The sequence below is a fragment of the Struthio camelus genome, chromosome 23 (genome assembly GCF_040807025.1).
Source record: "Struthio camelus isolate bStrCam1 chromosome 23, bStrCam1.hap1, whole genome shotgun sequence".
Lineage (NCBI taxonomy): Eukaryota > Metazoa > Chordata > Aves > Struthioniformes > Struthionidae > Struthio > Struthio camelus.
The window spans coordinates 11,199,161-11,222,988 of NC_090964.1; the positions used below are offsets into that span (position 1 = coordinate 11,199,161).

Genomic DNA, 23,828 nt, shown 5'->3' on the forward strand with positions numbered 1-23,828 from the left:
TGACCTCCAAACGCCCAGGCCTAGCACGCTCCGCCTGTTGGCTTGCACTCCTGGTGCTTCTCAAGCTGCTGCTGAGCACCAAACAGTGTGTCGATTACCTGGTGGGAAAATCATCTGAGCTGTTTAGGCTAGCACTCCACCAGAGAGCAGCTGCCAGAAAAATGTGATGACTGTGCCTCCACAAAAACATCTTCTGGAGGCTCATTCACCCAAAACGGATGCAGTTAGAGCAATGATTTTGATGCAGCTTGTTTTCCAGAGGGACAAGGAGGAGACCTCACTCTATCTCTGTAGAAAGGGATAGAGGGACAACTTCTGTTTGAAGTCTTCTATTTCCAGTTCAGCTACTCATAGTTACAGGATCGTATAGGGAGCACAGAAGAGAACGAGTGTGATCTCCAATGGCACTTCTGTGCTGATAGAAAAAAATTCTTCATTGGCAGGGGATGTCAAGGTGCAATCCAGTGAGTTTCCTCCTCTTCCAACTCCTTTTCTGATTCATGTTGCATCTTCTTCGCAATTGACCTACATAACATGTTCGGGCAACACTAGAAGCATTTCCTACTCTCACTTCAACAGTAGCAAGATCTCCACATCTGGAAAGGTATTTCTCAGGACAGTCATACCACAGATGGCTGAGGGGTATCTTTCCCAGGAAAGGAAGAGAAGCACCCTGTCACGTCTCAGTTCATCAGTAAGACTTCCTGGCTGCAGGAGAACAAAGGTTGCCCAGGAGCAGAGAAAATATATGCTATGTCTGTGCCCAAGCCCTAACTAATCTGAACAATGTGGGCAGAGTATTCAATTACCTCATTTCCAGGTGTGCTGTCAGCATGAGTCCTGACTAGCTTGGGATGAAAGAGGAAAAACTGTTCCTAGATCTGGACTTGTCTGCATCGTTTATGGTAATTATTGCCCGGCAGCCTTTAATCCTTTAATGTCATATCTCACTCTCAGCCTCCAGTCTCTCCACAACCTTTTGATCAGCTGCCTACCGTTCTGCCACAGAAGTGGCCGAAGGACACAGCGTCAGAGACCATGAACTCATCAGGGCCTAAGGCCATGCCAACCCAGCCTACAGAAAAAGCAAAGCAAAGAAAGATGCTGTAAAAAGACTCAGGCAGTTCAGCCAGCTTCAGACAAACAGCGACTATGTACGCTAGCAACATAGGAGCACTTATGACAGATGTATTTCTAAACAATTATACTCCCTATCCAGCGATTCACTTCAGCACCACCACCTTGAATAACACAGTACTCAACAGCCCTACTCCATACACCACAGGCATACAGGGACCTTGCAATGCCAATCACTCCATAGTGCTTTTACACACTGAAAGATTTCTGATCCTCTCCAAAACTCATTCTTTCCTTTCCCGTAAGTCTAGGCACTCCTGATATGCACGTAGACATCTCCTCTCTTTACAAACCCTCCCAGACTACTGATCACAATGTTATCTTACAGCAATGAGCTTCAAAGGCTGTGTACTGAATAAGTGGAAAAGTCAATTGAAAAAGTGCTTTTGGTCAACAAGGAAACGGAGCACTGGGAAACACAGCAAAGTATTCCAAAGCTGCACAGACTGCCACAGCGTTTCCAGCGCTCAGTTGAGGAAGTGCTGGCCTGCGGTTTGTGCAAAATAGTATTTAACACGGATACTAGATCCTCAGCAGCCTAAGAGACCCCTTTCTTCTTCAAAACATATATATACCTACCGTTCTCCTATGGCAGTAGAAAGTTATACCTGATGTATATCACCTCAATTTCAAGTAACTGAGCTGCAAAAACTAAAGCTGAAAATAAGCAAGCAAAACCCACACGTCTTTGTGCTATAGCATGACCGTTTAGTCCATAACGGCTATTCAGCATCTGTTATCTCTACGTTTTTTTTATTAGCTCATGTTTACTTTGGCTACACATCCAAGCAGTCGTTTAACCAGGGTGAGAGAGGAAAATCTTGGACTCTCAACAATGGCAAAGCAGTTTAATCTGCCACTGGGGACAATGACTTGACTCCTATTGGCGTTTAGTACTGGCAGGGTCAAGTGTAACATGTGGTGAAGGAAACACTCGGGAAGCAGAGCTGCAGCAGTTCCATCAACACAGAGTATTTCCTTGAGCTATTCAGAGGTCCCTTTCCCCCTTGTGTGCAGAGAGAACAACTCCAGCTGTCCAGTCACCTGTACTGACATCTCCGCTCACTGGATTTATGAGTTTTGTGGGCTGCTGACAGCTCCAGGTTGGGTATAGCACATTCCTCTGGCCTGCAGCTTAGACATTCAAAACTAAGTTAGGAAAATTGAAGCAGTGAAGATTTTGTCCTTGGCATCAGCCCCTAGCTTTGGTCCTGGAAGCTGACTTGTATTCCTGAACAGAACTGGCACTGGGCAGGTTGGGCATAAGCATTAAAAACAAGCTTTTGCCCAGCAATGATTCCAGTCAGAAGGATCAAGAGTTTCTTAATATTTATCCATGGTGCTGATTTAAGAAGAATTACTTTTGTATAGGAGAAGCTCAAAGTATTTTACAATAAAAGAACAATGTGACTTTCAAACTTGGGACAACCTACAGTGATGCATTCAGAGCCAGATCAGAAGCGATGTGAGTTAACACTCACAGTCAGATGACCACAGGCCAAATAAAGTCAGAGTGAGATTGTACAGAAATTTCAGGATCTTTATTCCATTGCTATTTGTATCCCGTGTTAACACATTTCTAAATAACTCTTGATTAAGAATATTAAGACTATTAGCTTACTCTTAATAGCCATGCCTTTCTGGTTCCCTTTAGAGTAATATTATCATCTCAGAGGGCTCCTATTGAATAAAGGCAGAATCATTTGTTAAAATTGTTCTCCATTCAGCAAACATCAACAGACACAAAGTGAGTCACCGAGCAGAGGCGATTCTGCCAGGATGAAACACAGGAAGGTGGAAGCTGTGTGGCATTCTTCAGTTTCCCCTCTCCTTTCGCAATCAGACCCTTGATATTTTCTTCAACAGGAAAACTGACACTCCCCCCTCCTTGTAAACTGCTGACAATTGTATTTCACAGCTGGCAAAGCCAATGCAAAATGGAAGGAAGAGAAGAAACAAAGACCAAGAACTTTTCTCAGCAACTACATCTCCCCAGAATGGAGCATTTTTCCTTCCAGCTGTACCTAAAGACATACCCACTTCTGAACAGCTAAAGTCTAGTAACTACATATCAGTCACTGTCGGAAATGCCACCTCCTGTGTCTGGAAGGACCAGAGAACTGAGTAGACCGCAGCAGCTTCATGGCAGCTGCTTCACAGAGAACAGTCGGAGCTGTCAAATCTGGCTGTGGGACGCAAATCCTACTGAAATCAACAGCGCGTGTGCAGCTGAACCCCCTTGCTTGCAAAGTCTCAACCCTCATATTTAAAATGTCCAGTCCTTGAAAAATAATTCTAAACTGCTAAAACTCTTGGTAATAGTATGAGGATTAAATAATTCTAGTAAGAGTTTCTCTGTGCCCCCCCAATAACTGGCCTTCTCCCTTCCCTAGATGCAGTTGGTGGTTATTGTTATAGCTGTCCTTTTTTCCTTTATTTTTTTAAAGGCTTACATTTGCTCTGATGACATCATCAGGCAAAACATTTTCAATTTCTCTCTGAATTTTTCCACTCTGAGCCTCCAAATTGCACTTCCACAAGCAGAAATAGTTCAAGTCCCACAAAGAACAAAGGGTAGCAGCTTGCACTCTAGACGAGAAGGCTGGACAGGAGAACAGCGAGTGCCTCCTCCACCTTCTTGCCAGACCGAGCTAGATACTCCATTGAGGGCACTGGCAATGCAAGAATAGATGTTGATCAGGGATACTGAACACCGCAGGAAGATGGTTTCCTTATTGGAGCAAACATGATGCTCCAACCCTTAAGAAGTTTGGCTTCTAGTCAGACATAGCCAGTCAGTCGGTCCCCAATTTTCTGTAAATACCTTCATATATGGAAACTTCTGTGACATGAAAGGTGAGGCAGAGGCAAAAAGGTTTACGTTCATCTCTCCTCTGAGATTACTGATGCAGTAAAGGTTCTTCAAGCACGACCTTATGGAAGCTGGGCACAGCGCAAATCCCACAAACACGAACAGGAACCCAGCAAGCCACCATGAAAATTTCGTTTATCAGTGTTGCAATTACTGTAAAAGCCCTTTCCTCAGGGGGAAAAGAATCACTTGAGCCTAAAGAGGAATTAACTTGGTCTGTTTTCCTGTTAGTATTGCAGGAAGCAGCAGGCCACACAACAGCATCAGCTGAGCTGCCATTAGGAACGCACAGTAGAAAGCATCTTGCCTACTAGAACAAGCAGTAGAACAAGTGAGTCCTGAACCAAAGCGATCTGAACCAAATACTTCCAAAGGTGGTGCATTGGGAATTTCAGTAACCTGCCTATAGAGAAGTTTTTCCTGAATCCATCAGTTCAGGGTTTTAGACCTAGCAGCTCCAAGACAGAAGTGAACCCCTAAAGAGCATCACTGAGCTAAACATACATAATATCCTTTTGAAACCTGCTGAGCAGTGAACGTTGTCTATAGCCACGCAAGGATCACTTTCTACAGAAAAAAGAATGCATGAGCAGGGCAGATACAATGACACGGGCCAGGAAAAAGACTCCTGCCCTCTCTCCCTGCGACAGCCTCGGAGAGCTGAGCCACCCAGGTGCTGGCCTCGTCCTCTGTCAGCATCACTGTTTCAGAGTCCAGTCTAAAGCAAACTGCAGTGTAAACAGGAAGCAGAGCTGACAGCAGACGCGCTGCAGATGGCTGCAAACCCTGCAGAGGGAAGGGCAATGACCTACCATCCTCCTAAAGGCCAAGGAACGACCCTGATCCTCAGCACACTAGTCACTTCTCAGCTCCTTGGAGGCTATTCTGAAGGCAGGGGAGATGCAACATTCAGGAATGTCCAAATTCTCCTCCAAGAGGCCCCTCAAAAACATCGAACACGGAGACATGATACTTCAGAAGATGAGACCAAGGGACTTTTCACGGGGCTTCCTGGAAGGGAATTCTCGGTCATCCCAAACACCACCTTGCCTCTAGTATGTCCCCACCACCCGCTACGTACAGGCTTAAGGGGTTCTTAGTCCAAATCATACGTTTTGCTGGGAAGCATCCACTTCTGGGCACACAGCTACTACAATATCGCCTGCATTTTTGTCTGATAACACTACACTAGCCTTAGAAGTATTAAAAATTACAGTCCTGGCTGCGTAAGAATTAAACTAATGCCAGCAACTCTGCACCTATTTCAAGAAAAGTTGCAGAAGTAACTAGCCAGAGGAAGCGGCAACCATGTGGTCTCCATCCTATAAAAAGGAAGAAATAGCACAAAAATAAGACAGAAGAAATGACAGATTTCCCCTTTCCTGCCATCCTGCTGATAGCCTGTCTCTCAGGAAGCTAAACCACCTCTTGACAAAGCAAATTAGGGAAATGAGGCAGCTTCAACACCTTTGTAAACAGCAGAAAAATATTACCCAAGCCAAAAGCAGATTTTTGAATACTGGAGGCTTCAGAGGAGATATTCAAGAAAACGGTTCTCAAAAGTGAACAGAATATTTGACAAGCACACATTGGTAGCAGCTGAAAAAGCCACAGATTTCAAGTAGTTGGTAGAAGAGTCAGAAAAGTACTCGTACATACAACCTCCTCCCAGCGCCTTCCCTAGCCGTTCACCCGTGGCCTGAGCAGCCAACAGGATACCGGGCTCATCAGACCTTTGGCCTGATGCAGGACAGCCTTCCCTACGCTCCTACGATAGGTTCTCCAAAACGGCAACGTTTCTTTATGATTTTCAAAACAGGGAGACAATGAACAGATTAAATTCAAATCTCAATAGAGAGACCTCAGTATCAAAGCCAACACAGCAAAGACAGGTAACCACCATCATATCCCACCTAATCAGCTTTCAATCAGTGCAGAGTAATTCCTCCTAACACGCTTCAGCTAGGCTAACTACAAAGTACATCCAGCACTTCCGTGAAATCTCATGGAAGGGGAAAGTGATTAATATAGCCACAGGTACAAAACACCTAGAAAACTAAAAACCAAGAAAGAAAACATTACCTGAAAATATATAACAGTGTAAAACTGAACCACGTTCAGGAGGGAACGTTTTGAAGAGCTGCTGAGCTATTTCATAAAGAAACAAGATTCCAACTGTGACTTTTGAGTCATCCTCTAACAACCAACCAACCAACGAACTAAGGCTCTGAGTAATCGTAATCTGTCCCTACCCTAGGAGTCTTTGGACAGAAAGCAAACATTCAGAAGGCGCTGAAAACTTCCCTATACTAAGTCTGAGCGTTTGCTTTAAGTTTGCTTCTAAGTTTATTGCTTGGATAAACTATCAGAGTTTGCTTAATAAAACACAACTTCAGGATTACAACTCTACAGCCGCGGAAAGAGACTGTGGCGCCAAGCTTTTTTCTCTCAGAAAAAGACAAAACTGTACTTCCTCGAAGAAAAAAACAAATCCAGCTGCCCCAGCGAGTTTAGACCACGGGTACCGACCACACGAAACCAGCCGCGTGCCGCCACAGGGATGCTCGGCCCCCGCCGCCGCGCTCGGACCGGACCGCGCCGCGCACACCGGCCCCGGGGCGCGCCCCCGCCGCCCCGGCCCCGGCCCCGGCCCCTGCCGCCCGGTCCGCCCCACCTGGTCAGCGCCGCTCGCTGCTGCCGGTCCCGGCGCTGAGCAGAGGGCGGCGAGCGGCGCCCCCGCCGGCAGCGCAGAACCGAGCCGAGCCGAGCCCGCCCCGGCGGGCGGAGCGGGGCGAGGAGGGGCGGGGCGGAGAGGAGTGGGCGGGGCTGGCGGAGCCAGGAGGGGCGGAGGGAGGCGGAGAAGGGCGGGGCGGAGAGGAGTGGGCGGGGCTGGCGGAGCCAGGAGGGGCGGAGGGAGGCGGAGAAGGGCGGGGCGGAGAGGAGTGGGCGGGGCTGGCGGAGCAGGGCCGCCGGCGGGGAAGGCCCTGCGGGCGGCGCTGCGGCGGCAGCTCCCGCCAGGAGGGCACCGGAGCGGCCGCGCTCAGCCCGGACGGCTCGGCGGGGAAGCACGCTGCCCCGCGTGCCGCAGCTCCCGGTGCCGGCTCCGCCTGCGCAGCGCTCGGCGGGGCCCGCCCCGCGCTCCGCCGCCCCGGGCCCCCGGGGCGCCTCCAAGGGGCGTCTGCCCTTCCCGCCGCGTCCTTCCCGTTCTTCCGTGCCGACGGTTTGGTTCCCGAGTCACCTGCGCCAACCCAAACGCGCTTCCGGGCGCGCATGACCCGCGCGGACGCTCCCGCCGCGGCCCCGGCGGCGAACGGCGCCGGTAGCCGGTGGCCCGTACCGGAGCGCGAGCCGGAGAGGGCAGCGCGGCCGCCCGGCCCCGATGCCGCCGCGCGCCCGCAAGAGGGGAGCGGCGGAGCGAGCCGCGCCGGCGGGCGGCACCTGCCGCGGAGAGGCGCCGGGGGCGGAGCGCTTCCGCCCGCGCTGCCGGGCCGGGCTGCGGCAGCGCCTTTGCTCAACGGCCGGGCCGCCTGTAGGGAGCCGCCGCCCCGGCCCCGGCCCCGGCCCGGGGCTGCCGCTGCTCCCGGCGGGCCCGGGCCGCGCGTCGCCATGGAGACGCGCACGGCCTCCCCTCCCGGCAGCCCCCGCGCGCCGCGCCTGGCTCCGCACGCGGCGGCTTCCGGCGCGGGGGCGGGGCGAGGGCGCGTGGTTGCCCGCCGGTCGGAGCCGCAGCCATGTCGGCCGCCTTCAGGAAAGCCGCCAAGTCGGGGCAGCGCCCGCACCGCGAGCGGGCACAGGTCAGTGCGCCCCCCCCCCCCCCGCCGGGCCCGGCCGGGCCCCGGGCCCCGCGCCCGCCCGCCGACGCTGTCTGTGTCTCCGTAGCCGGCGGCGCGGAGGAGGCTGGGGCTGCTGGAGAAGAAGAAGGACTACCGGCTGCGCGCCGAGTGAGTGCCCGCGGCGGGCCGCCCCCGGCCCGGCCCTCGGCGGCTGCGGCAGAGCGCCGAGCGCCGCCGCCGAGGGCCCGGCCCCGGCAGGGTGACGGGAGGGGCCGCTGACCGCCTCGCTTCCCCCTAGCGACTACCGCAAGAAGCAGAATGTCCTGCGGGCGCTGCAGAAGAAAGCGCTGGACAAGAACCCCGATGAGTTCTACTTCAAGATGACCCGTGCGAGGCTGCAGGTGAGAAACCAGGTTGCCCGCAGGCAGGGCTACGCTCTGTTGCTCTGAGTGACATCACTGGTTTTCCTTCTGCCTCGTTTTCATTTATGAATTAGTAAATGGAGGAAGGCTCGCCTTTGAAGAAAAGAAGGCGCATCTGCGGGCAAAGGACAGACAGGAGCTTCTGCTTTTTGTTGGGGTTGATGGTATGCTACAGCTAGAGTGATATCAGTGTCTAGTACTGTCTTCCGTCTGGTTTTAGGATGGCGTTCATGTAATTAAGCAGCCAAAGGATGAAGTGACCCCTGAACAGGTGAAAGTGATGAGGACACAGGATCTCAAGTACGTGGAAATGAAAAGAGTGGCAGAAGCCAAGGTAATAAATACTTTGCTTTTTCAGTTGGCTGAGAAACAAACAGCAACAAGAAAATTTAAAGCAAAAATCATGGTTGGTGAAATTGGGTTTGTGTAATACCAAAAATGACAGGTAGAAACATCAGTGAAGCTCTATATGGAACCTCAGGGTGTAAGCTGTACCAAGAACTCTACTGTATATTGAATGTAATAAAACATGGCAAACTTGTGAATTTCAAACATTAAACATTCTTGTTTCTCATTTATCAGGAACAGAGTATGTTACTGAAATAGGTTAAATATTCTAGGCAGGCAGCATACATTTGACTCCTTCTGAAAATGATTTATTCCCAGCTATTGGTCCACACATTACCATTAATGCAACTACATTAAACAGTGTGGTCCACACTAAGTAAAAGTTAGTCAGCTTTGGATTTTCCTTCAGATCTTTGCTAGTGCTTCCAAGGTAATCCTTTCTATTTTGTCTGCCCTCAAAATAAGTTACTCATGTTTGAAAGATGATTTATACATATTTGGCTTGGTAATACCGGAAATTAACTTCTATCTGAGAAGGTTTGGAGGAAAAAACATTAAATATAGACTACCTATACTTAAAAAAGACAGAAAAAGAAAAAGTTTGGATGCGGGTACTTTTGAGAAACAAACAGGAATTTCCTTCAAGAAGATGATTCACCTTGTTACAGATATTTAGCAAAACTGAGATTAACTCTTCCTTTGTGCAGAAAATCGAAAGGCTGAAGTCAGAGCTCCATCTCCTGGATGCTGAGGGGAAGCAGCCCAACAAGCATGTGTTCTTCTTTGATACCAAAAAAGAAGGTAAGATACTTAAAGGCTTTGTCAGAATTTTTTTGTTTGTTTTATAGATTTTACACAGCCTGAAGTAAAACATCAAAGTACCAAGGTGCTTTAAGCTGTTGTTGTAAAAGAAGATTCTATTTCAGGAAAAGTAGTTCAAGTGTTCTGAAAATCCCTTTTGATTATTAGAGAAGGCCTTAGTTGTGCAGGAGCTATCTTGCTAGGGCTCTCTCCATTGCTGACTGTACATAAGCTACATTTGGAAGGTTTGCTGAGCATTAGTCCAAGAAGTGTGAGAGTTTATTCCTAGTATTCTTTTTTATTTTTAGTTCAAGAATTTGACATTTCAACTCATCTGGATACCGTTCCAGAGCTAGTAGATAGAGTGTACAACCGACCAACCATTGCAACATTACAGAAAGAGACACTGAAAGGAGCTACTGATCCTGCTCGCTTAAAGGTAGTTTGTGCTACCACTATCTGTATTATAGTGCTCTTAACTTACACCTTACATCTTTTCTGTAATAAGTCCTCAAAAAGAGTTCACTGGAACATTGTGGAGGAGGACAAAGTTGTTCTGTTATGCTAGAATTTATTGGTGACACACTGGATGCTGTATACTGTATGTCACAATCACAAAGTATCTGTAGACCTACAGTCAAATCCTGGACCAACACAGAATTTGTTCAGTCATATCCCAGACCACTGTACTATAGAGCTGTGACTTGTATTCTTTGCAGCGATATGGGCCACAGTGGGGTGGTATAGATCTGATTAGAGGTGTTCCTTGACAAACTTGATCCATTTCTCCTGTTACACAACATATATCTATAGGATTATCTTTTCATTAGATTGCTATAGTTTTAAGTGTGATTTTACAACATCTCACTGTTAAGTCTTCTCCAAAACTCAAAAAGACTCTCATACCCCTGATTAGAGATGTGAAGGAGCTTCTTCCAACATAGATATATCTATGAAATTTCAGTTACACAATTTATTCCTCTTTTCTGTAATGCCAACAATCATAGTAATCTTTCTCTTGCAGATTGTCCCTGCTTCCCCCTTCCTCCTCCTCTTAAAGAGATTTAAGCTGTGGTCTCATTTCCTAGCTTTCCTAATTTAAATTGTTTCATGATTCTTCAGCATGAATTGCTTACACAGCATCAACTTTTTCATATCACAGCAGTTCAGTCCTGGAAGTAGCTAAAGTTCACTTTAGCACTATAAATACTTCCTAATTAGTTTTGATAGAGTGGATAGTCTTATAAGCTTGAGTCCGTATATATAAGGTAAAAATAAAATTTGAAATGAAATCGCTGATTGGTAAAATCTGTAGTCTGTTGTCTTCCAATTCAGATGTCAGATAATGTCCTGTGGTCCCTTCCATCTTGCCAACTTTCAGTTTGGCTTCTCAGTAAAGCGGTTGGACAAGTTTTAGACTGATGAGTCTTCTCTGACTATCTGAGTCACATTGTAAGCATGTTGGGATCTGTTCTCTTTAGATTAATTACTTAAATCACACCTTCAGTAATACCATTTTGTGCTGGGAAAACCATCAGCTCTTAGTAGATAAACATGACCAAACAAGTTGCATTTCGGGAGCCCTCTGTGCAATTTCTAGGCACTTCACAAATTGGTCACAGGCCTTTTTTCCTCTCTGAATAGAGTTGTGGGTTTTCCTTTCAGAGTTAAATATTCTCTTACAGTCAGCATTCAAGTTCAGATGAAAATTGAGGTTTCCGGAGACCACCTACCCAACAGGGCTCTACAGTATCCAAGCCAGGTTAGAAGAGTATTTTTTAGTTTAGATTTAAGAGATTAACAAGCAAGAAGAATCAAGCCCTAATTAGAAAACCTCTAGTCTGATAATCAAGATGTTACACGGTTTTCTGGAATCCAACCACATAATAGAAGCAGGATTCTTTAATAGAACTCTATTAAGATTTAAAAAGCAAAAAAGTGTATGAGGTCCAAGTTCTCAGAAGGGCTCAGTTCCAGGCTACTGTCTTGTTTCTTTATTTCTTAAAAATGCTTTTTTCTTCTCCAGAAATTAGCCCAACAAAGGAAGAATCAGTATGACCTCCTGAAGCAGCGTATTGAGCGAGAAAAGACGATGTTTGTTATTGCACAGAAAATCCAGACACGCAAAGATCTTTTGGTGAAGGATTTAGTTTTTTTTGATCTGTTTTGTTAATGTCTTTGGGTCTGGTTTTGTACATAGGTACATCTTTGTTCCAGTTTTATACTGACATTTCCAGGTAACTCCTCACAGTAACTCCCTCTTTGGTATGGAGAAGGCAAGGAGAGGGTTTCACAAAGCATTACAATTGGAATAGCAGATAAAATTTAAGTTACTAGTCATGTTACAACTCTACCATATTAGCAAGGACAAAGATTTAATTCTTTAAATGGTGTACAGTCTTTTCTAAAATACTATTGCTCTCACCTCTCAAGTACCAAAGTAATGCTTTCAGGTAGCAGAGGGAAGGAAGCAGTTCTGTAGGTTACAAGAAAATATTAAAAATCCTAATGACCAAAATATTACTTGTTTTGGTGGGGCTTGTCACCCACTGGTGCCTATAAGCAAAACAGATTGTGTCTGACAAGCTAAAAGCAGAAAAACAAAGGGAAATAAAATCCCCATCTAAACAGTGGAAAGTATTCACTTTTCAGTCCCAGGCAGGGCCTGTGTAAGGAGGTTTCTTGTTATATGCTAGCAAATAAAGTAGTTTTCTTGTTCTTTTTTCAGGACAAAACTCAGAAAGTGAAGGTGAAGAAAGAGACAACAAATGGTCCAGCTATTTACAAGTTCAAACTTCAGCGGAAACGTTAACTGTTCCGTGAAATAACTAATGCTGCCGTCTTTGCTTAGAAGAAGGAGGATTCTCCTTACGAAGTACTGATATGCTGTCAATATCAGTCTGACTTCTGCTGCAGCCTAACACTTTGTCAAAACAAATTACTGTGGGCCTTCTATTATCCATAAACACATTTTATCTAATTAATGGATTAATAAAGAGTTTGTCCTCATGCTATTTACATTGTAAACTTACAAGAAGTGCCTGGATGTCCTAGTGATGTGCGCTGTAAGCAATCCTTTAAAAGTCAAGGTCAAAGCTATGAGACTAGAAGACAGGGTGCAAGCAGCACACAAACAAGGTCTTCTGGGCTTTTTGTTACTTTCAGTTGTGTGGCCGGCAGTCCATGACACGGCCAAACACAAGATTCTAGGTCAGCTTTTTTAGCTAGCTTTTCTAACAGGCTACAGTTGAATGTTATCTTTCTAATCACTTTTTTCCTTTTTTCCCCACATCCATCTTTGATTTTTCTGTTTTATCTGCACAAAGTATTTTGCTTTGAAACGTGAGAGATGAAAGGCGCTGCTAAAGGCACATTGCTAAATTCAGGCGCCATCTTAGCCAAAGGCTATTCAGGAATGGTGCTGAATTGAGGAGTTGGTGGTTCTGCTCTGCAGGAAGGAAAGAGGTCTCATCCTTTGTGAATAACTTTGGTACCCGAGTACACGTATACACATAGCTATTTGTATGTATTTTATCCCATGCCTTAGAAAGGGGTACTGCTCCTAGGATGAGCAATTTCCAGTGTAACAGTATTACTAAGTCTGAACCGAGGCAGTACTGAGATTGATACATGGGGAAAAACAAGTCAAAGGGCAGGTGTGGGACTGAAGTTTGTCCTGTTCTGTTTATTATGCTTGTTGCTGTTTTGGTAGTCAGAGGACAGTTTGAAATGAGAATAATGAAGACATCTTTGAGTATCCTGGAGTAGTTCAGGCAAGTCAAGAGAGCCTGGGCGTAAACATTCCTTCCCTTATCTCTCTCACTTCTAGTATGTCTGCCAATAGCAAGCACATGCCCATGCAAGATGGTCAAAAAAAGAGATGCTCTTTTGTGAATCCTTCCTGCTTTGGGAGTTTTTCTAGCTTATCTTAGAGGAAACATGACAATTTTTCAGGTGCTGAAGTATAGCTTCAGTGTAGCAGTGGATGTAATTCCCACCACTACAAAGATTCTTAAGATAGTAACAATCGTGGGGTTATCTTATTTTTCTTTATGGGAAGGACTATACTTCTCTTTTAAAAGCAGTTGGGACTTCTGCAATATGGAGCAAGAAGTCTCCCCATTCCACTGGGAAGAGCCCAATAGAAACAATCCAGCATCAGACTAACTCACAGGAAAAATTAATGCACTATGTGGCAAAAACCACTCCTTTTCCTTCCTCTTAGAAACAGCATAGAGGTACAACCGAAAACCACAGTTGTTTGCTGTGAAGGTTCCCCCCGCCCCGCTCTGGCAGAGAAAGGAGAGAAACGGGGTACCGCGGGGTTCCCACGGCAGCGGCCGGCAGGGGGCAGGGGCGCAGCGCGGCCGCGGCTCCAGCACTGCCGGGGTCCCGGGACACCGCGATGCCCGAAGATTTTAACCAAGCATTGTCATTAGTTTTGCACACTTCAGGTTGGCAATATTCAGAGAAATACAAGCAGCAAGCAGAACGAAGAACTGGATTCAAAATAGTCTGTTAAGTTCACATATATATATTTGAGACCTTTTAATTGTTTTTCTAAATGCACATCGAGGTTCCCAATACACTAGGTGGGTGATCATTGAAGTAGAATTTCTTTTGGATTGCGATTTCAATTAATATTTAATCTGTATCCCGGAGTAACTCCACCTACATTGCAGGAGATGCTGAAAAGGCTGAAGCAGACAAGCAGCTGCAGAGCCCCTCAGCTTGCGTGTGCAGACACTGTTTGCCCCTGCTACCTGCGATGCTCAGGGTCAGCTGGGCGCAGATTCCCATGGGCAGCCAGGGCAGCATTTTTCCCAGCAAAAAAATTACCCTATTTCAAAGAGCAAAACCAATGAGGTTCCCATATCTGGCCACCACCCATCTCCCTGTACATTTCACAGCACTGCCTGGCTCAGCAACTAGAGAAACATTCAGGTGATTTATGTGGAAAATGCCATCACAGGTTAAACGCTGTCTTCTCATGCCAAGACCCCGCTCCCTGTGGAGCGGACAAATGGGAAACAGGCTCCCGCTGGGACAGAGAAGCTGGTCTGATTTTCCTCGACAGTAAAACCAGCACAGTTTTGAAAGTGTGGGAAGCAAAAACTGTGTCCAGGTGCTGTCTGGCCATTTCTGTTAGATCCCCCAACCTATCTCATGATTCGAATAAGTCTCCCACTGCTCAAAATCCACTTCTCACCCCCAGCTCCTGCGCGCTGACACAGTTCAACAGATCGGAGGCCATGTGCAAGGCCCAGGAGGGGCTCACGAAAGCACGGGGCACTCCCCCAGCTTCACAAGTAACCTGCAACAAGTGGGGGCTGACACACACTGCAGCTATGCTCTGCATGCACTGGCACAAATCCTCAGTAATGCTAGTTCCATACTAGAAGAGAAGCAAAATTTGTGAGTGCAATCGGAGAACGACTACCAGCTGCAGAGGAGAAACCCAGAGCACCAGGCAGAGTCCTGCAGACATCTCCCAACACTGCCATGAGACTTGGTCAGGAACATCCAGATTCAGGAAAGACTAATCCACACCAGAAGGAACGAAGAGAAGGGCCACTAATGCCTGCAAGGAAAAGGAGGGTGCATCCAATGGGAGGAACCAGGTCTTGGCTCTTCCAGCCCAGCAAGACAAGGGCTATACAAGACTGCCCTAAAAAGATGATAGCGGGCAAACAGCATAGAGGATGCTTATAGAGCAACCAGCGCTGGCAGACACAGCTGAGAGCAAACTGCCCAGGAGCATCTCTGAGCTGGAAATTGCATTTCCCAGGTGGTCTGGAACAGCCTCTTGGCAGGGTTAAGGAAGCGTACAGCAAGGCAATGACAGCAGGGGACAGCTCTTAACCAGGCCAACATCCTCATGGGTCAGTTCCTGGGCACATGGCTAAAAGCCAAACCCTTCCCTCCAAGAGCCAAACCTTTGCTCTCCTTTTGACCCCCCCTTAGCGTAGTTTCCTCATCTTAAAGCACTGAAATGCTTCTGCAAGAGTCCAGGAGGAGTCAATGCCTTATAACCAAACAAAACACCCTGCAACTCAGCCACCGCGCAGGGCTTGAGGAGATGCTGGTGGGATCTGCCAGCCTCACTGGGCCTTTGTGGGCAAGGACAGAGCAAGACAGCTCACAGCTATTTTCTGCTTGTGATAATTATAGTATCAGAGGCTGAACCAACAGGTTCTCTGGCGAGGAGATCCCCTGCAGCTTGGAAGACACAGATATCAAAATACCCCACGGATTCACCACTCAGGTTTCAGGTGACTCAGAATAATATTGTGCCATATAATAGTTTCACGTAATTCCTTGTTCAATCTGAAGAACTCAATTGATAATGACTGCCTATAAAAGTTAATAGCAGGCTACGTTAAAATTCTTGCAGGATTATCTCTAGGCAACTGCAAGAGTGTATTACTAGCAGAAGTATCGCAGGTCTGAGACTTCAGGACAGCTTTGCTGCAGGCCTTGTTTTCTGAGCTGGGACCAGATCAGAGATTGGGACAGCAGGATCTCCCACCCACCCCACAGCAGCAAGCAACGCAAGGCAGGACACAGCCCTCCCACACTGTTTTCTTTAGTATGTGACAAGAAGGGTCAGCAATAACAATCAGGAGCCACCAATTGCTATTCAATATATCTAGCCTGAACCTGGGCACCCCCAGGCTTCTTGATCCCTTCAGCCCCCTCCAGGCTGGGCATCACCCTGGTCCCTGCTGTCCCCTCCCAAGAGGCTGCTCCTGCCTTGCTCCATCCCGGGGGGTTTAAACACACCCCTACCCAGAGCTGCTGGGAAAAGCCAGGCATCCTCACAGAGTGCCTCACAGCTTTAGTGCCTTGAGAACTGAGGTGAAGAGCATCTCTCAGAACAGGCAGGAGCCTGTCATTTGTTGGGCACATATTCCCAGGACATCCCTGGCTTTGCAGACCTGAAGCCCAAAGTACCAAGCTAGTGCATATAGATCATCATTTACTGAAGCACAAGCCGTGATGCACCTTTCTAGGGAAGCTCTAATTTATTATGCATTGTCATTAGCTGCAGCAGGGCCTTCATTAGAGCCAGAGTTAAGGTCTGTTTTGGCTGCCTCATCAGCATCAGTGAACTGCATCCCTGTGAGGTTTGATACAATTTAATTAACCTAATTAAAAGCTCTGATTGCAGAGATGATTGGGGTAGAGCCAGCAGCAACTGCATATTTATAACAAGCTGGAAGGTGTGGGACTGGAGCCAAACGATATGCATCTCTAATGAGTTGGTGCTATTGAAGTGTGGATTTGGAACACTAACATTTATTTTTGGCAACAATGGCCAGTTTATCTTCATGATAGCAATGATCACAGCTCCATCCAGCATAGCAGGGAGCTCAGTGCCTCCTGGGCCTTGCCAGCCCTGCACAGCACCCCACAGCCACCAACATGCACCACTACCACTGCCACAGACCCTGGGCACCCAACACCCCCCCCCACCCCCGACCCACCTGCCCAGCTGTGCTCCTACCTGCCAGCTCCCAGACAATGAAGCAGCAGCCCAAAACAAAGGGCCCCTTCCCCAGGCACAACCTGAGCCCAGCAACTGCTCTGGGGCATTTAAGGCTTCTGCTGTCCCAGCTGATTGGGCCGGCAGAGCCAGGATTAGTGCCTGCACCTGGGGCCCCCGTGCAGCAGCTGGGCACTGTCCTCCCTGCGCAGCCCCGAGCCCAGTGGCACCTGTGGGAAACCGTCACGCCGGCTGCCTGGGGACCCCTCTCCCCACATCTGGGGGCTGCTAACTGCGCCGAGCCCCGGGCAGGACAAGTGTCCCTGGCTCCATCCCCGGGATGCCGTGCTATGGGGCGCAGCACCGCAGGTGCCGGTGGGGTGCAGTGCAGCTGGCACGGCCCGCGGGGCCACGATGGGGCCTGGGGCCAGGGGAGCAGGCGGCCGGAGTGCTGCAGGGACTCCAGCACTGGGGTTTGCCTCGCATGGCAGCCCCCCGTCCCATGCCGGCAGCGAGCTGGCAGCACGGGGTCCCCAGCAGGCTCTGTCCCTTGCTCTCCCCAGACACTCGAACCCGGTCCCCAGAGGAGGGCAGCCTGGGCAAGGGATGTGTGTCTCCAGGGAGGGTGGCTTACCCTGCGGCAGCTCGGCTCGGAGGGATCCGGTGCAGGGAGCCATCGCCGCTGCTGCCGGCTCTGTCCCCCCACGCTGGACCCCTCCAGCCCTGCGGTCACGCTCACAGGCTGGTGGTGATGGGGACAAACGGCTGTCCCTCTGGCCCGGGTCTGGCAGCTGTGGGAAGCTGCAAGGCTGCTGAGCCATTGGGAAATGTGGATCTACGTTAATTATGCTGAAAAGATCCCTTTTGAAAAGAAGGATGAAATGGAAGCGTTGATAACACTCATCTCTGAGCGCTGTCAATCTCCAGAACCGGAACAATGAGTGAAGGCGCCGCAGGGCGTATGAAGCAAGGTGTGATTCACCTCTGCTCCGTCGTGGCCACCGCCTGGTTTATTGGCGCAAAGCAACGATGCTACGTGGTTTCGACAGACCCGTGTTACATAAGGCTGTGGACTGTTTTGCAGCCTTATCAATCCCAGCATCTCCCCTATGTGCTGGGTGATCTGCTGTCACTCTGCTCCAGTGCAAATCAGGATCTCCACAGACAACCCTGCACCCGCAATCCGCTCCCGGTGCCGGCCTGGGTTCCCACGCTCCGGAGACACCCGGCAGGCGCCCAGGGGCCAAACCATCTGGGTGGTGCATGGATGCCCCCGGTGCACCCGCGCTCCCCGCTGCTCCTGGCTGCTCCGACACCAGCTCTGAAGGGCCCCTGCCACCCGGACATGCCACACCAATGGGTCATCATGGCTGAGGCCTTTCATTTTCAAATGTCTCCCCCTGGGATGCGCTTTCTTGTATTTAAACGGTGAATTCGCTGCAGTGACCTTTTAACTGACTCCAAGGAGAGGTGGGCAGCTGCTTCCCATTGCAGGCCCAGAAAAACTGCTGACCTGTGGCTTTGAACAAGTTCAAAGCATTCAGTGGCTCTGCCTTTTGGCCATACCCCTCAATAGATCCTTTAGATGGGTTTTTCTCCCACGCACTCAAGAAGACATCATCAGAGACTTTTCCCATCACAGGCTCTTTAATATTTACATCGACTTTGTGAACAGATAATATATTCCACTTTCTTTAGCTTTTTGAAAGCACATGCTCCTTCTCATGGTGCCCTGGGAGGCAGCAGTGGCTGCTGCACGCAGGCTGCCTGGGACAGCCAGGAGGACGCAGAGCAGATCGCTCTGAACCGCGCTCTGCCGCAGAGCTCACAGCACCCTCCGGCAGCATCGCAAGGGAGCCCAGACCTGCCGTGGCCCTGCTGAGTCCCACATCGCCTCCTGAGATGCTCCCTAAGACCTTCCCCCAGGTACCGACCCAGACCAAAGCTGAGCATCTTGTAAGTTGGAAGACCCTCCAATGCAAAACAAAAATCCTTCTAAAAATTGTCCCATGGATTCCCAAGCATCTTATAAAGTCTGGCCATAGGCTTAACTAGATCAAAATCATAAGGATACTTTTTGTCAGAATGGTATTAAACCAGGAAAGCAGTAAGCGGCTTACATCCTGGAGCTGTCATAAAGGTACTTGCAAACATGAGTCCATAGTTTTGTTGATTCCAGCGTGTAAGTCCAGCAGGAGCTGTCGGCTCCCGTGTTTTAGTTGCATGTATGCAACAAACCATTTCACTCAGGCAGCCCAAAACCAAGTCCAGCAGCTCAAGCTGGTTTTGGCATTTCCACCCTCAGGAGGCCAAGCCACAGCAGCCTCCCGCAGGAGGGTCCCCAGAGACACCTGGATGTTCCCAACGGCAAAATCCTGAGCTCTGGCGGAGAGAATGGCAAGACCCCTGCGGTCCTTGGCATCCTGACTTGGGGGAAAACTCCCCCCCCAGCCTCACACCTGGTGAACATAGAAATACGTGAGCACGGCCCAGCCGGGTATGTCAGCAGGGTGCTTCAGTGTCCACCGCAGAGCACATGTCCTGTGCCTCATGCCATGCCGGCCGAGAGGCCTCCGCATCATATGCATCCTCCTGCCTCCACAGACCATGCCAGGCCAACTGTTCATTGGGGCAAAAATTGTTGTTCACCATTGGAGACAACAGGACAGAGCCCCGAAGCAGATGTGACTATAAGCTTGGGCAAGCACTGAGCTGTGAGCAATGCAGACCCCGTCCCCTCCGACTTGCAACAGTGCTGCAGGAGCAGAATGGGTCCAGGCAGCCAGGACGGCCCCAGGGCAGCCCCCTGCCTGGCGGGAGCACGCCGGGGCGCGGGGGGCCGGGACGGCCCCGGGGCGGCCGCCAGCCTGCAGGGCGAAGCGGGGCGCGGGGAGCCGGCCGACAGTGGCCCCTCTTAGGTGGCCAGCGTGTGACAAGAGCGGTGAGGCACACAGCTGCAGAGAGGGTCACATTTTTTCAGTCCTGTGTTGCCCCAGCAAACAAATGTCCCAGGATGCAGACAATAATGTTTTATGAGACTCTAAATTCTAGACTCAAATGCTCTTTGTAGTGGACTAATAGCCAACACGTGGCCCTCCGTCTCATGCTGAACTTTTGTGGTTCTACAGGGGAAGAAAAGGCCCTGGTGAGCATTTACACTGAGCGCTTTGTTCTCACAGACTTGTAGCGCAAAGCGAATAATGTATTGAGACTCTCAGCCCGTGCCAGTTTGGCTTCATTTGTCCTTCTGAACTTGCCCTGAGAGATAATGTTTCCTTCTAATCTGCTGCCGTCCACCTACAGCAGGACCCCGTGAATAATTCTCCCAAACAAGCCTTTATTCTTCAGCCTCTCCCTGGCCCTAACCCTGCCTCCCCCTTACAGTGCGACTGTTGTGTTCGTTGCATGATAATGGCCCAAGCTGTACTGCAGCCCACACTTGCCGTGGCCACACAAACACGGTTCAGGCTGCGCCGCTCTCAGGAGAATGCTGCTCCCTTGGCATTGTTTGAAGGAATGTGCCCGGCATCGGCGCGCTCGCCCGCTCCCCCCGCTCGCCGGCCTGCGCCCAGCCACAGGGTGGATGCTGCGGCTCCGCTTTCCTGCGGGAAAGCAGCGCGTCCTCCGATGAGCCCAGGCCTTATTCCCACGCGTGGCAAGAAAATATTGCTATACTGCTATGGGAAAGAGACACAAGGAAGGGGAAACAGGACTTATGCATCTCTGGTTAAAGCAACAAATCTTTTTTCCTCATGTCTGTTCTCCTACTTAGGTTACCCTTTCGCACAAATGTTTTAATGCGTCGGCATGAACTGCCCTTTATATCTGCAGGGGGTGAGAAGCTCCAGGGGATGAGCAATGTGCACCTTACACACTCAGGAAACATCCCAAAATCACGCTCTGGGGTACCCGAAACGGGTGCCCCACTGAAAATGCAAGCAGAAGCAGCTGGTGCTACAGCGATGCACCAGTGCATATCCACACTGGCCCCACGGCACCTTCCTGCAGGATGCAGCAGAGCTGGGGCGACACCGTGGTCTGGCCCCAGACCCGGGGCTTTGCGTCCAGCCTGTGTCCGGGCCGGGAAGGTCCCGCTCTCCTGCCCGCAGGGAGGGCTGGGAAGCGCCGGCCTCCGCCTTGGAGCTGGCTGACAAAGTGTGTCCTTGCTGGGGGGAGGCTGTGCCATGCAGCAATGACTGTTATTTACTGCTAAGTGATGAGCAAGCTCAGAGACTGAGATTTGCATCGCATGTGAGTGTCACGCAGAGCACGGCCGCCGCTGTGCCTGCAGGGACGTGGCAGCATGGGGCGAAGGCTCCCGTGGGCAGCTGAGCACATACGTGTGCACACGTGTGCGTTCAGGAGCAGGCATGTGGGGATGCATGTGCTGAAGGGAATCAGTGCTGGCTGCTTGCCTCCAACTAGTCTATACTTGGAGGGACATTTTTCTCTCCAGGAAATTTAACAAAAATACAGGTTCACACATGAGCATATATATGCAAAAACATGCAAGTTATTGTCCACGTAGATTTGCATTCAGTATGGGTTTACACTTTCTTACACCTCAAAGCAGGGGTGGAAACTCACAGCAAGGCACTGGCAGAGGCTTGGCTTCCCCGGCTGCGTCGAGCGCTGCACACGGCAGCGCTCCCTGCCCAAAACAGTTGCGTGACCGTGGATGAGTCCTCGCTTGTGCCCAGGGACGGGGTGCATCCCTCTTCCCAGGCTGCTCCTGAGCCTGCAGACAGCTCCAGCGGGAGCGTGAACTGTCCCAGCCTGGGACAGCTTGTTCCAAGGGAGCAGGAGCTTGGAAAAACCTGAGCGGGAACGGCAGTGTCCTTTGTGCATCATGCGGCTGGACCCCTGCCAAATTCCTCTGCACCCACTGCCGCTGTTAAGTGCGTCAATCATTTCTTGGCAACCCAAGTGCTGGAGAGGAGTGGAGAGGCAACGTCACACAGTTCAGCTGCTTTCATTAAAAGGTGAAAAATACATGCTGAGCATGAGCTGAGGCTGGGCTGAGCCCTCTCACCAGGAGCAGGGGCTGCCGAACCCTTCCTGCTGGGCAACAAAGCGGCAGCAGATGGACCTGAGCACGCTCGGGGCTCAGCCTGCAAAATACTTCCCAGAGCCCTGCTGCACAAGGGGAAACCTGCTGGCCCTCGCACCCACATCTCCCTTCTTGTGGAGTGACCGGTGGCGCTGAGGGGCATCTCAGGGTGCAGGGGATGCAAAGCGTTCATGCACGGCAGGGTGCCCATGCACAGTGAGGCATCCGCGCATGGCAAGGTGTCCGTGCGTGGTGAGGCGTCTGTACACAGCAAGGCACCCATGCACAGCAAGGCACCCCTGCATGGCAAGGTGTCTGTGCACGGTGAGGCACCTGTGCATGGTAAAGTGTCCATGCCCAGCAAGGCTGGCCTGGGGTGAGTGACCTGCAGTGCAGGGACATCTGCGCTCTGGACCTCTCAGCCCAGCCTCAGCTGACTTAGAAAGAAGACAGTGCTGGGCTCTCACCTCCCAGCTCCTGCAAACCGGTGTAAAGGGGCTGGGAGGGAATTGGCTCCGAGTGCTGGAGCTGAACCCGGGAAGGGCTGCGGCGCTTGGCACCTGGCCCGTGGGAGCAGCTGCACAGCAGGAGCGGTGGGCAAGCGGCAGGCCCGGTGGAGACGTGCCATCGCGCCGGGTGGCACTGGGCTCCCATGGCACGTCTGGGAGCGCTGATTCCCCTGAGCAGAGCTGGCTCTTGGGAACCCAACAGGAAAGTCCAGGTGACTCAGTGATTCCTGGCGTGCAGCACAGCCGGTGCTAGGCAAATGCAGCATGAGAGAGGAGGACAAACAGGGCAGAAACCAGCGCTGAGGAGTCCTGGCAGGGATGCACAGAGGCTGGGGAATGGGGATGTGTCCTGTGCACACAAGGACGCTAATGCAGGTGCAGCCACTGCAGCCTGCCAAGCCTGGCTACGCACCTCCCTGCTCTACGTGCGGCAGGCGCGTCTCCTCGGGGGACACGGCCGGGACCCATCCTCGCACCTGTCCCCATCCCGGGGCACGCCAGCAGGGCAGGGATGCAGCGCCCAGGGTGCCGAGGGCGCAGCAGGAAGCAGGGCTTGCTGAGCTGGGTGTGTTGCACGCGGGGATGCCTGTCCGGGCTCCCATGGTGTTCTCCAAACACTTTAATTACAGTGATTTATGCAGCAAAAGTGTGGGGGCGAGAGCTTGGGAAAGGCACTAGCAGGTTTGCTGCACCCACTGCCGGGTGCACGGCGGCGGACGGGGGAGCGCAGGGGCGCCCAGCGAGCCCGGGTCTGGACGGCGTCGAGGGCGGCTGCGCGCCTGCCCGCGGCGCAGGGCTGGGGTGCCGCGGTGCTCGGCCAGCGCAGCCGAGATGCGCCCCCGTCGCCAAAGAGCCGTCCTGGGGTGCTCGCCCTGGCTGCACAGGCACGCAGCTTGCGCGCCCCGCACAGACCTCCTGAGATGCACCGAAAATGCCGGGACCGCAGTGGGGACCCTCCTCCATCACAGCCCCAGAGTCGCCCTGGGCTCAGCCCGGGCCCAGCGTTGGGCCTGGCACCGGGGCGCCCGGACCCCACCGCCCCGTGCAGCCCGGCCCCGCGGCGCGGCCGGACCCCGGCGGCATGGCCAGCCCCAGCGGTGACTTGCAGGTGCCTTCACTAGAAAACACCTGGATTTTCTGTTTTCCACCAGGAAAAACAAGCAGCTGCCCAGCAGCAATGCAGTGACTACCCCGTGGCCCCTCGTTTTTACGGCACCGTTTCCTCAAGCCCCCCCAGCAGCAGCCGGCAGCGGCAGCCCTGTCCCTGTCCCCGCGCCTCGCCTCTGCCTTCCTGCCGCTTCACCCCTCTTCCCTGTTCCTGTCCCTTTTGACGCTGAAGCCTACTGACGGCTCCAGTCCCCCAGAGGCGGCCCGGCCTCGGGACAGCCAAGGGGCCCCGGGCGGCGGGCGGGGGCTGCCCAGCGCCCCGC

At 51.1% G+C, this 23,828-nt stretch overlaps 2 protein-coding genes across 7 annotated transcripts in view; one reads left to right on the top strand and one right to left on the bottom strand.

The window, feature by feature from the left end:
- FHL3 (four and a half LIM domains 3) overlaps positions 1-7,448 on the bottom strand; it is a 31,843-nt gene extending 24,395 nt beyond the window's left edge. For 2 of the 6 annotated variants that reach the window (XM_068917251.1, XM_068917247.1), the window contains exon 1: positions 6,539-6,637. The gene's annotated coding sequence lies outside the window, so the exon portion shown is untranslated. Of the gene's footprint in view, positions 1-6,091; positions 6,178-6,538; positions 6,638-6,683; positions 6,828-7,346 lie in introns of those variants that run through there. The other 4 variants (XM_068917249.1, XM_068917245.1, XM_068917246.1 and 1 more) reach the window with 4 other exon arrangements.
- Positions 7,449-7,660: 212 nt separating this feature from the next.
- Positions 7,661-12,367, top strand: UTP11 (UTP11 small subunit processome component). The gene is made up of 8 exons (XM_068917575.1): positions 7,661-7,803; positions 7,889-7,950; positions 8,081-8,183; positions 8,425-8,538; positions 9,260-9,353; positions 9,662-9,792; positions 11,380-11,490; positions 12,082-12,367. The coding sequence occupies exons 1-8, from the start codon at positions 7,741-7,743 to the stop codon at positions 12,163-12,165; spliced, it is 762 nt and encodes a 253-aa protein (XP_068773676.1). The 5' UTR covers positions 7,661-7,740; the 3' UTR covers positions 12,166-12,367.
- Positions 12,368-23,828: the final 11,461 nt, after the last annotated feature.

Bases quoted from the DNA above. Each gene is read 5' to 3' on its own strand.
- UTP11 (XM_068917575.1), top strand. From the start codon at position 7,741: ATGTCGGCCGCCTTCAGGAAAGCCGCCAAGTCGGGGCAGCGCCCGCAC. The intron at 7,804-7,888 runs GTCAGTGCGCCC...GTGTCTCCGTAG, and splicing joins CGCACCGCGAGCGGGCACAG to CCGGCGGCGCGGAGGAGGCT. The intron at 8,184-8,424 runs GTGAGAAACCAG...GTCTGGTTTTAG, and splicing joins TGACCCGTGCGAGGCTGCAG to GATGGCGTTCATGTAATTAA.